Source organism: Schistocerca serialis, chromosome 2 (assembly GCF_023864345.2).
Source record: "Schistocerca serialis cubense isolate TAMUIC-IGC-003099 chromosome 2, iqSchSeri2.2, whole genome shotgun sequence".
NCBI lineage: Eukaryota > Metazoa > Arthropoda > Insecta > Orthoptera > Acrididae > Schistocerca > Schistocerca serialis.
The window spans coordinates 775,836,317-775,848,669 of NC_064639.1; the positions used below are offsets into that span (position 1 = coordinate 775,836,317).

A 12,353-nucleotide genomic window follows, 5' to 3' on the forward strand; every position below is an offset into this window, starting at 1 on the left:
GACGTTGGCTGGCGAGACCGTGTGACATGAGCTATGATTGGCTGACAAAAGTGCATCACAGTATCGATTTCAGTGCTTCAGAAACTAATGTTCTATATTTGGTGGAATACATATTTATACTTTTATAATAAGAAAATATGTAGTATGCGTGCTGTTATGCATCAAAGATCTTTCCAAAACACATTGTTTTTTCTTTTTTCCTTGAAGTGACTTGAAGATCTGTGCCGTTGTATAAAACCATTACCATTCAGAGGACTGATAAGTTTTACAGCTGTGAGGGAAAGCATACTGTCACTTAACATGTGAAAAGTGTCTTGTCACCTGGAAAAAAGTGTATTTTTAACTAGGAAAGCTTAGCTATTTCTTTTTTCCTTGTCTGTGTATATATCCTAGTTAAAAACTAACTTCCTCCTCCTCCTCTTATTTTATACATAAGAAAACTTTTGCCTTTTCTTTCTTACCTTTTATGCATGTAGTTGGTTCTCATTAGTTACTGGATCAGACTTGACATAAATAGCCATTTATTACCACAAAATCAGTTTCCATCAATGTTCTGAAATGCATTTAATCATATAAAAGCTTTAACAAGTAAGCAGCAGCAGCAGAATTAGATATATGAAGTTTTTTTTAATATTATTGGTAACTTTTCTGTTTTTGTAGGACAAATGTCGAGGAGCTTCGTATGCAGAACAACATTACTAATTCTTCTGTCAGTGAAGATAGCATGGAAATACCTGCTGACAGTACCCTTATGAGCAGGGAGATGTGCATCTATGTTTTTACCGCTGTATCTGTTGCAGTGATAATTGTATCCTTGACACGTTCATTTCTTTTCTTTATGGTATGCATGCGGGCATCTATGAATTTGCATGACCGTATGTTCGAATGCATTACCAGAGCAAGAATGTACTTCTTCAACACAAATACATCTGGTAAGACATTGTTTCATTGCTTTATGATTATAAAATTACGAGATTCCACAAAATTTTCTAGATGTTCTTTTATTGCAGGTCGAATATTGAACAGATTTTCAAAGGACATGGGCTGTATTGATGAAATGCTGCCACAAGCAATGATTGATACACTACAGGTGCAGTATTTTATGTTTTTGTATGATGGCTCAGAGAACTGTACTCAGTCTGCATTAAAAAAGTAGAAGGTACAACAAACTTGGGTTTTGTTATGGTCTTAGGTTGAAGTCTGGTTTGATGCAGCTCTCATTGCTAGTCTATCCTGTGCAAGTGTCTTCATCTCTGCATAACTCCTGCAATGTAAATCCATTTTCACCTGCTTACTGTATTAATCCCTTGGGTTTCCTCTAAACCATTGTGTATTATAGGAGACTTGTTTTGAATTTGGTCATGTAAAGCTCTGATAAATTCTTTTTGCAGTACTACAACCCTCCTACTAACTTTAGTTTGCTTCCTCTTCTCCTCCAATAATGTTGTGTTCAGGTTTGTTTCCCATCTATAGATCGTTTAAATGACAGTCCACTTTTCAGCCTTCCATTATTTGCTTTGTATGGGCTTTCCATCAGAGCTATTAAGATCCATACAAGTACTTCCCGTTTCTGCAAAGGTCTCATTAGTTTTTCTAAAGGAGGTGTCTCATCTTTCTGTTACTACAGCTGTTCAATTCTCATCTAGCCGTTCCTGCTTTGCCGTTTTGCTCTTCACATCAATATAATATTTTAGTTGTTCGTATTCCCCTATGCCTGCTTCATTTACTGCATTTTATATTTTGTTCAAAAACCAGTTGATTTTTATAAATCTAGCACTGAAAATTTGTTGATAATGAGGATGATTACGTAACTGATTAGTGAATTTAATGTACAAAAACCTTACGTTTTGGTCCCTATAATACTAGGAAGGCCATATGAAAATTTATTACTGCCTTTGTAGACAACAGTTTTGTCCAGTGTAATGGCAATATGTTAGGAAGAAAAAGCTTGTCTGATAGATTTTTATTTAGAACTGTATATTAAATCCAGGGTTATGTGAAATATCAAGATGAATATCTTGAGCATGATGATATTGTGTAATTTTCAGTTGAAGGACAAAGATATGGTATGAAGAACAGTTTCAAATTGGGCTGCTCTGAGAAATGGAGCTGGAGTGGCTTCAGATCAAAGTATCAGATTACTTGCATTGCTGATAAATCCCTGAAAGCAGGGGAATAAACCAAATACAACAAATCAAGACATAGCTTGCTGGAGATACAGCAACCATCACACAATTTGATTTAATAAAATCAGATACTGAGCAACCTGTCTCTTGTGTATCTCAAAATATACTTAGAAACCAGATGCACAGGCAAGTCAGAACACACTTGGGAGTAAGGGGTAGCAAAAGGAGGAAATTGTGGAAACCGACACTGAATTTAATGTATACATGACTCCATCGATAAGCAAAAATTTAGTGTCATGCTTCAGTTAGAAATAAAGAGCTCCTGATTCATTGCAGTTGTGAATTAGAGATTGCATGGATAATGCACTGACACGTGATACGTGAAAAAGGTTTTTGTAGCATGAATAGTGCCTTCATCCCAGAAAAATTAACTTTCTGAAATTTTCTCACTCTCATTGGATCAGATGCTCCATTCCTCTGTATAGCTCACCAAAAAATGTATTTATGATAAAAACATTGTTGACTATGATTGTTAGAGCAGGGCATCAGAAAATGACTGACAAATCTTATTACCATACCTCTTTTCATTGTTTCATTCTATAGTAAGTAACCAGTTTCAACCTTTTTTGTCTGTGCTGTTTTGTTAAGAGTGCTGCTGTTCCTCTTATTGCTGTGGAAAAGCAATGTGTACCACTGTTTCATTTTTATAATTTTATTTCAGATTGGCCTAGCACTTCTTGGTATCATTGTGGTTGTGGCAGTTGTTAACGTTTCACTTCTGATACCTACTGCTGTTATTGGGATTGTATTCTATATACTTCGCCTGTTCTATCTGTCCACATCTCGGAGTGTCAAAAGACTGGAAGGGATAAGTGAGTAATGAAATGTCTCATTTTTAAAGTAAATACTCCATTGATATGTTTCTGGACTTGGGGCTATAAATGGCTTATTCTTATTTCTGTCTATGTTAGTATCAGAAGAAAAAATGTTGGTTCTAGTATGAGTAGTCATTCTCAGTTTGTAACTCCGCTGACAAATGGCTACTAGGGTTTGTCAAATTACGAATTGCACAAGTAACTGTCAAAATAATAACAAATTAATAACTTCATTAGAATTACTTCTAACAGTGTTACTTGTGCCATAAACAAATATTATCATGGTTAAATCCCAAGGAAAGTACTTCATTATTGTAGGTTTTGAAATGAGAAATTTTGGAAGTTACTACTTTCAAAAATGTGAAAGGTATATACACTTTGTTTGGAAATCACAATGTCAATTTTCACACAAATTGATTCATTACTAGAGTTATGAATTTAGCAGTTCATTCAGATGAACTAAAACAAAATTTGGTACCATACATTTTTTGCAGCCACAAAGTTCTTTTGTAAGTTTTCAAAATCGTGCTAAAAAATAAAGTTTGTTACCACTGTATGAAAGTGTGTCAATGACATTTTAAATAAATTTAATAAGACTCACCTTTCCAAAATTACTCAAGATACTTCACACTTTCAACAGATCTCATCAGGGTAAAAGTAAATCTCCACTGGAAAACAAATCACTATGTAATACTTACTATTCTCATGCTGTGCATCTCCTGTATGCCAAATTGCGCAACATGAGCTCACATCAGTGACATCCTTTCACTACACTACCTTAAGTATAACTGCAAAATTCACATTCAGTTCATGAAATGATGCTGCCAAAGACTTGAACTAACCATGTGACATCCTACATAGGATGGTATATGGCAGGGAAAAAAAGTGAGGAAAAGGAAAGATACCAGCTAAGCATGTAAACACACAGTGTTGTTTAAAGTTTCACAACAATTCCTGCATTGTTTGAATAAATAATTCTATGCTGTTATGAATCCCATATTACAAGTAAGTCCTCTAACACTGAAGGGCAAGGTTTTTGAGCTGAATAATGTCTGCTTAACCATCCAGAAACAATAATTTCTTTGTCAGTGTTTAACTCATGACTCATTCTAGTGCTAAAAAAGGAAATTTATGTGTATCTTTGCCCTTTTCCAGCTAGAAGTCCAGTTTTTGCTCACTTGAATGCCTCACTTCAGGGTCTGACAACAATAAGAGCCTATGGAGCTCAAGAAGTGCTGGAGAAGGAATTTGACAATCATCAGGTGAAAATAAACTTCTCAAAATTAGTGTGATTTACTGTAAATGAAAACATTATGAAACATATTTTCTTATTTGAATGTTTTCCTTTCAGGATTTACATTCCTCAGCATGGTTCATTTTCATTGCTTCAAGTCGAGCATTTGGGTTTTGGCTGGATGTAGTGTGTTTGGTATACATAGCACTGGTCACACTTAGTTTCCTGGTAATTGGAGGAGGTGACAAAGCATTGTTTCTAGTATTTTTATTTGCTTTCTATAATTTGGAAAATAACTCTTGATCCTGCATGAGCTCTGCCATCTTGGCCAGTTTTCACTTCATAAGAGTTGATGAACAGAACTTCAGATCTTTGACTCTGTTTTCTTTGTCATTTCGTTAACAGAACGGTTTGGAGGAAATGTTGGCCTTGCCATCACACAATCAATTGGGCTGACTGGAATGTTTCAGTGGGGCATGAGGCAGTCAGCTGAACTAGAAAACCAAATGACTTCAGTGGAACGTGTTTTGGAGTACACTACTCTGGAAAAGGAACCTTCACTGGAGTCGGAACAAGGTGCGTGTTATATTCAGTAGAATCTCACTGTAACATACTTGGTCCATTGTTGCTGGTGAGTGATCACTGAAAAAGTTGTGATTTTGTTTAAAGAAGTACTATTACAAATTTAATGTAAATTTTCAAAGTATGCAAGGAAAAGGTGGACATGAAATGTATTTCAAAAATTGTATAAAAACTAGTGAATCTGAATTTTTGTGGATTACTATAGACAAGACTGCACCTCGCTATCCATTTTTACAAAACAACAACAACCTGATCGCCTTTTTTCTACTTTATCATGGACTGATCAGGAAGTTAAAGCATACAGTTCATTTGTAATAATAACATGTGTGGTGTGATTTAGAGCACTGTGGTTTATGATAATGCAGGGCTGCCTTATAACAGACATCTTTCATTTGTGACATGTGAAACTAAAGAATAACTTAAAGATGAAATTCAAATCAGATTTGAAAGCATGTTGCAGTCTTTAGTACTTTGACATATTTGAGCTGATAGTGAGGTACTACTTATTGCAGTATTTGTACAATATTTTCTGTAAACAGAGCTCTACAGTTTCAAAATAAAGCATATCATCATGGAACAACCAAAAACTATTATAATGTGTTTGGTTCTTTTTTTCATCAGTTTCGAACTACATGAAAAACATTCATTACTGTGAATTACATAATTGTGTTCAGTTGCAGCATCTGTCACATCTGATGCGTTTATGTACATGTGACATGTGCTGCAAGTGAAAACCATTGGAGTATGTTTTCAACACCAAGGAACATCCCTTTAACTTGACTAAAACTTGGCATCTGTGTTTGTAAAGAAGTGATTTAGAAAAGTCTCTGAGTAGTGCAGTAAGCTACTGCTCACAGGCATGGTCCATGAGGAAAAGGAAATAACTAAATTGTAAACTTCGGAAATATAGTGCTGATGGCAAGCACTGAGAATATCACTGACCAACAATGACCAAGAACTTTTGGAAAGAATAGAGGGAAAAGCTTTGCACAAACAATAAATAAAAGGAGACATACATTCATCTCTAAAGTTCTGTGCTACTTCAGTTGTGTCCCAATATTATTGAAGAGAAGTTGAACGAAAAAGAAAGAGATGAAGACCCTGAGACCAATCTCTGAATGCTGTAAAGGAAGGAGAACCATACCACTAGATGGGAATATTTGTGACATTACAAGGAAGGCTACTGATAGACCATCATGTTGCATGCCAACCATAGTGTTGAAGAGAATAATAATCCACTAATCAGTGCTATCAGTTTGATAATTTTGTTTATTTATTCTGTTAACATTTAATTTTTGATGGTAACAAATATTTTTATCCATAAATTTTGGATACAGTATTCACACACATTCACAAAATCCATGAAAGAGGCACCACATTTGAAACTGTGTAAAAAAGATACAAAGAAAGTTTTGCAACATCAATTTTCATGGAAAACACTACTTTTGCATCCTTCAAAACAAGTTGTCAAATTAACCCTTTGTTTCGTCTGGAGGTTAAGAATATCAACGTATCCCAAGCCAAAAACAAAGTTTTTATTCAAAAGCTACCTCGTTTTCATCTTGATTTCTGCGAGGGAACCTGTGAAATCCCATGGAGCTATGCCTAAAATCTTGTAAGGATAACCCTGATAATTGTCCAATAATTAATGCAGCATTTCAGGTGGTGTAAAAGAGCATTGCTTCATAGCTGCATGTATAAAGAATGTACCTGAACTATAAAAACTGTTAAGAGTCCTTGTGACAACTATGGGCAACCACTTACCAATTTTTCTTTCTCATATTATGTGTGTCGAGGATTATGTGCTCTACCTCTTCATGACTGGTAAAGGTTAAAGACAAAAATAAATCAGCCTGTTAAAAATGAAATATTTCTTTCTTACTCTTCTTTGCCTGAAAGCAGGAAAGGGCAGCCTTTGGTGACGTGTGGGCCTGATCCACCAACTTACAACTCACGGGCCGACTCCGTTACGTGCCGTGACAGCAGTACTTCTCACACATAAAGTGGAAACTACAGCATCTACGATGATGATGTTTATGGGGTTATATACCAATATCAGTGACACCCCTTTCGTGCCATGCCAAGCCAACAAATTATGCCTCAAAATGTGCATTTTTCGGAGTACATTTATTTTATGTTCATGTCATGTTACATAAGCATTGTGAACATTGTTTCTTTACTTACAATGTTTAACGATAGCTGTGTCATGAGCTGCAAAACTGAGGCAAACTGAGCATTGGCAGAAATATCCGAAACTCGTCCCATGTAGAGAGCATTGTAACTATGTATGTGCCCTACTGTTAAAGATGTTATGTGCATTTATCACTGTTTCATCAGATGAGCACTGTACATTGAGGTCATCCTGCGTATCTCAGCCTGTGCTGGAATTTCAATGTATGAGCAGTTTCCACATTCAGGAGTATTAGTGATGCAGACTTTGGATAGATATAATTATATTAAAATAAGTATTTGAAGTGTGTTACCTTCTGTGAGTCTGTGTTTAAATTCTTTTCCATTCTGATCTGCTACTTCTTTATTTAATATTCAGAATAACTGTGGACATTCTTTCTGTCTCAGACTACTACTTCCCTGCAGTTGTATCTGCACTGGGAATCTTAAAACTCATCCATTTTTAACTTTCTACTAATTAGTACAAAGCATCTTGTATTATACATGATTATGTTGCTGCTTCAAATACAGTGAGAACACTTAATAAGACTGTGAATTCATAAATGAGTGCTGACTTTACATGTGTGCTGTATAACAACCATCTGTGATAGATCAGTTCTGATCTGACAGATAGTCCGTCTTATTTTCATCCGAAGTCTCTCTCTCATTGTCACAGAAGACACATGGTGCACATCACATCTCCAAGCTAGGGCACTGCAGCATGGGATAAACTGCCAAACCAGCAACTATAATGAAGTGTAGAAAAGCTGCTACTTACTTGCAGATACTTTGTGTCCATCCAAACAATTATAAACTTCTAAACAGTATGCTATTCTAGAATAACAAAGTAATAACAAGGACTCTTATTGTGATGACAATCATTCATCAATTCATCAGCCCAGTATACATTGCGCAACACAACACTTCATCAAAGTGACACATTACACTACATTTTCCTCATTGGTTATTTTTTTTTTTTTTTTTTCTTCATTCTTTACATTTTTAATCCGTCTGAGGGAGTCATTTGCCAATTGATTTATTTGGAAAAAGGGAGAGGGATAGGGGTAGCTTGAGGAGAGGAAGATCACATATGAGACTACGAAAGAGGATTATGACAATAAGTGAGCAAGATGTTAGTGCACATGCAATAAAAACAGCAGTAACATTTCACGGATGTAGCTGATACATTTACTGTGAACAGATGAACGTGTTCCCTACTCAAATATTTATCAATGTACTACCTACTATTAAATTCTGTAATGCTGCTAGAGGTAACAGTGCATATTATTTCTGATAACTGTCATATGGTGTTCATGTGGTGCTGGGTTATCCAGAAAATCATTGTGAAATTATTTGAAGAAATCAGTATTATAGATTCTTATCTGTTTTCAGGTAAAAAGCCACCTGCCAACTGGCCAAAGAATGGAGAGATTGTGTTCAAGAACATGTATTTGAGGTATGCTAAGGATGAGCCTCCAGTGCTGAAGAATTTGAACTTCGTCGTCCAAGCAAAAGACAAGGTACAAAGTAATAAATAAGCAGATGGAACTGACATTCTTTCCAGGACTGTGTGTTGAACGAACAGCAGATACCCTCTTTTTTTCATGTGCATAAATTTAAAAAGGGGAAACAATCCTTGCGACAGTTGTGTAACAAATATTCCAAATTTTTTTGCTGAGAAATAGTACTAAACTTTTTTTTAAACAGATTGTTGTTCATCATAGTTGGAGGTTATAATTATCCAAAATTATCAGCAGATTGTGCACTGATTTGAAACTTCTTGGCGGACTTAAACTGTGTACTGTGACCAGGACTTGAACCAGGGAACTTCGCCTTTTGTAGAAATGTGCTTTACTGAGGTATCGAAGCACAACTGAAGACCCATCCTCACAAATTTATTTCTGCCAGCCTCTTATCTCCTACCTTCCAAAATTCAGAGTGAAAATTCATTCTGGAAACAATCCACTAGGCTGTGGTTGAGTGTGTGTCCACAGTATCCTTTCTTTCAGGAGTGGTAGCCTGACAAAATATGCAAGACAACTTCTGTGAAGTCTGCGATGTAGAGTATGGGGTATTGGGGGGGAAGTAAAGCTGTGAGGTTCGCATCATTTAAAACTTTTGGGCTATTAGGCCATGGTCGATGTATAAAACTTTCTCCTAACATTTCCTCTCCATGTGCGGGGGACACGTTCTGAGGTAAAATGGTGAACCTCTGAAGATGTCTCATGCAGTTTGAGAGGAAATCTTAGGAGAAAGTTTAATACATCAACTATGGCTTAATAGCCCAGAAGTTTAAGGTGATGTCACTACCAACCATGAAAGCTTACATTGTTGATCACTGTGAGAATGGGTTGTGAGTCATGCTTGGACAGCTCAGTCAGTAGAGCACTTGCAAGCAAAAGGCAATGTTCCCAGGTTCAAGTCCCAGTCTGCCTTACAGTTTTAATATGCTAGGAACTTTGTCACAGTTATGACTCGTGGAACATGCAAATAACTAACTAGCTGTCATATGTGCTATAGTTAGTAAAAATACTCTAAGCAGTCACTTCAATCATTTTTTCCCCTTTGCAAAAAGAAGTCTCACATTTATTCATTTACTTTCATTTTCTATGTAGTGTGAAATAATATTATAATGATTAGCATCCTTAAACATTCTAGATTAATGATTTTTTTGGGGTGGGGGAGTAATCCTCTTTCAGTACATGAAAAAAGTGGTTTTCATTATTTTTTTTTTTTCAAGCAAAATAATATCGGGTGCTCCCTGTAACTTCAGCACAAAGTGGAAGGACCACTTCAACTGGAATTCCTGACGCCCCCCTATTGGACCTGTAACAAAATAATTTTATTTGTCATTTTCAATATATCTTCTATAGTATACATGCAATGATTGAAAAATATTAAGCTCTAACAGAACGGTGATGTGTTGAACAAAACGTAAATTTTTTGCCCCCCCCCCCCCCCTCAAAAAAAAAGAGAGGAAAAAAATACACAACAGTGTGCACCAAAAAAGATTACACCAAAGAAATTTAATTTCTTTACTGGTTTCATGCACTTAGTGCCCTTCTTCAGAAGGTTATATCTCTCTCTTCTGGAGAAGAGCACTAAGGAAGTAGTTGCTTATTACTTCGTTATGTATGTTAGACTTGCTGAGGATAGATAAAATACCAAACTGAAAATAGAATTTTGAAGATGTGCAAAATGGCTGTGTATGCTGACAAGAGAATTCAATTTAGAATGTTGGCATCAAATTACAATCCAAATTGCATGTAGTGTTCTGAAGTTATTTTCCTGCCAATTTGAAAAATGATTTTCTGAAAAACATGTCCAAAGTTTTGAGTTTTATTTTTTGTAGTTCCCAACAGCCTTGCCGCAATGATAATACCAGTTCCCATAAGATCACCGAAGTTAAGTGCTGTCATGCTTGGCAAGAACTTGGATGGGTGGCCATCTGATCTGCTGAGCACTGCTGGCAAATGAGATACACTCAGCCCTTGTGAGGCAAATTGAGGAGCTAGTTGATCGAGAAGTAGTGGCTCTGGTCATGAAAACTGACAACGGTCAGGAGAGTGGTGTGCTGATGATGTGTTGCTCCGTATCCGTATCTAGAGATGCCTATTGGCAGAGGATGAGACAGCTATCGGTCAGTACTGTTGGGCTTTCCAAGGCCTGTTCAGACAGAGTTTTTTGTAGTTACATTAAACCTACCTCTAATTAATGATCCATGGACCATAAAACAATCCTTTCAGATCAAAAAGGAGGCCCTCCACCATCTTCTTTGTGGTCATGGTGGTCCTGTGGGTCTGTTTGGCTACTTCTGTCATCCACTGCTTTGTTTGATCGGTGCACTTTTTGTCTGCTAAAGCACACAGGTTGTAACAGGCTGGGTGGAACTGAAGTTTGAGCACATTCATAATTTCCAGAATACCTGCTAAGGCTGTCATTGAAATTACTTGCTGCCACATTGGCCATGATATTGTCTATTTTTTTCCCAGCTGTGAATGGTTTTGGAGACACTTTTTCACTAATCATCTTGTAACTTGATAGTGAAGTTGCTGATGAGCTTGAGATGAAAGTTACAATAAAAAAAAAAAAAATCTGTTAGAAATTTTAAGCAACAATTTTTTTTGACATGTTTAAAAAGAACTACTTCCTGTATTCATAAAATGTGGCAGACCATTCTGCAAAGATGAAATCCTTTTCTTAATATTGTACCAGGAATGGTAGCCTCATAAATAATAAGTTAAGTATTTAAGATGCACCTGCCAGAGGGATATAATACATACTTTTTTAAAAATGACAAAAATAGATTGAATGACTTTTATAGCCTAAAGTTTCTCAACTGAGTTTTCAGCTGTGCTTTTTATATTCTGTAATTGTTTTGAAATGGAAAAGTGATGATTTAAGTTTCTGACAAATTTTGTGTATGTTTTCAGGTGGGTATTGTGGGCCGCACTGGAGCAGGAAAGTCGTCTTTAATAGCATCACTGTTTAGGCTGGCTGATATTGAGGGATCTATTATTATAGATAAGATCGACACTGCTACAATTGGATTGCATGATTTGCGTAGCAAAGTTTCTATTATTCCTCAAGAACCAGTTCTCTTCTCGGGAACAATGCGTAAAAACTTGGACCCATTTGATGAACATCCTGATCATGTATTGTGGAAAGCTCTTGAAGAGGTAAATGAAGTGCTCTGTAGATAGGATATCTATAAGCTTTAGATAGGTGCTCAGACAGAAAATGAAATATTTCGGAAATGTGTTTTTGAATTATAATTAACATGATGTGTAGAGGGAGCAGCAAGAAATATTTGTTTCTATAAGATGTGAAACTGAAAATTGATATATTGGCATACACGATTTCTGTTCAAAAAGTCGTGCTGGCTTAACTATCTCCTCTGATGTCACTCGAGCATATCACTACTTCTGATAACATTGGTGACTTTGTTAATCATTAGAATTACTTGTTACTTGTATCAGTTAGGTGGAAAATACGAAACTTCCTGGCATATTAAAACTGCACAGCAGACCATACTCAGTCGGGTCCTTTGCCTCTCATGGGCAAGTGCTCTGCCAAGTAAAGCTGTGAGACAGATTGTGAGTCGTGCTTGCATAGAGCAGTTCGGAGAGCATTGCTCACAAAATGAGACTGGTCTGGCACACAGTTTTCTGACAGGAAGTTTCATATCAGTGCACAGTCTTCTGCAGAGTGAATACTTCACTCTGAAGGTGAAAAATAGATCAAACAATCAGATGTCAGTAACATACTGCAATGATATTTCAGAGCAGACTCTTGTGGCCAGATTTGTCTATATTGGTGAAAGTACTCTAACTTCCTTATTTCAGACCCCCTTGGTGCAAGTGTGAT

At 36.3% G+C, this 12,353-nt stretch overlaps 1 protein-coding gene across 2 annotated transcripts in view; it reads left to right on the forward strand.

The window, feature by feature from the left end:
• Positions 1-12,353, forward strand: part of LOC126457998 (probable multidrug resistance-associated protein lethal(2)03659) — a 266,562-nt gene that overhangs the window by 229,696 nt on the left and 24,513 nt on the right. For both annotated transcript variants that reach the window (XM_050094769.1, XM_050094770.1), the window contains 8 exons: positions 661-932; positions 1,011-1,090; positions 2,848-2,998; positions 4,157-4,263; positions 4,353-4,476; positions 4,641-4,811; positions 8,379-8,506; positions 11,420-11,665. In XM_050094769.1, the coding sequence (XP_049950726.1) occupies positions 661-932; positions 1,011-1,090; positions 2,848-2,998; positions 4,157-4,263; positions 4,353-4,476; positions 4,641-4,811; positions 8,379-8,506; positions 11,420-11,665 (1,279 nt within the window). The remainder of the gene's footprint in view (positions 1-660; positions 933-1,010; positions 1,091-2,847; positions 2,999-4,156; positions 4,264-4,352; positions 4,477-4,640; positions 4,812-8,378; positions 8,507-11,419; positions 11,666-12,353) is intronic.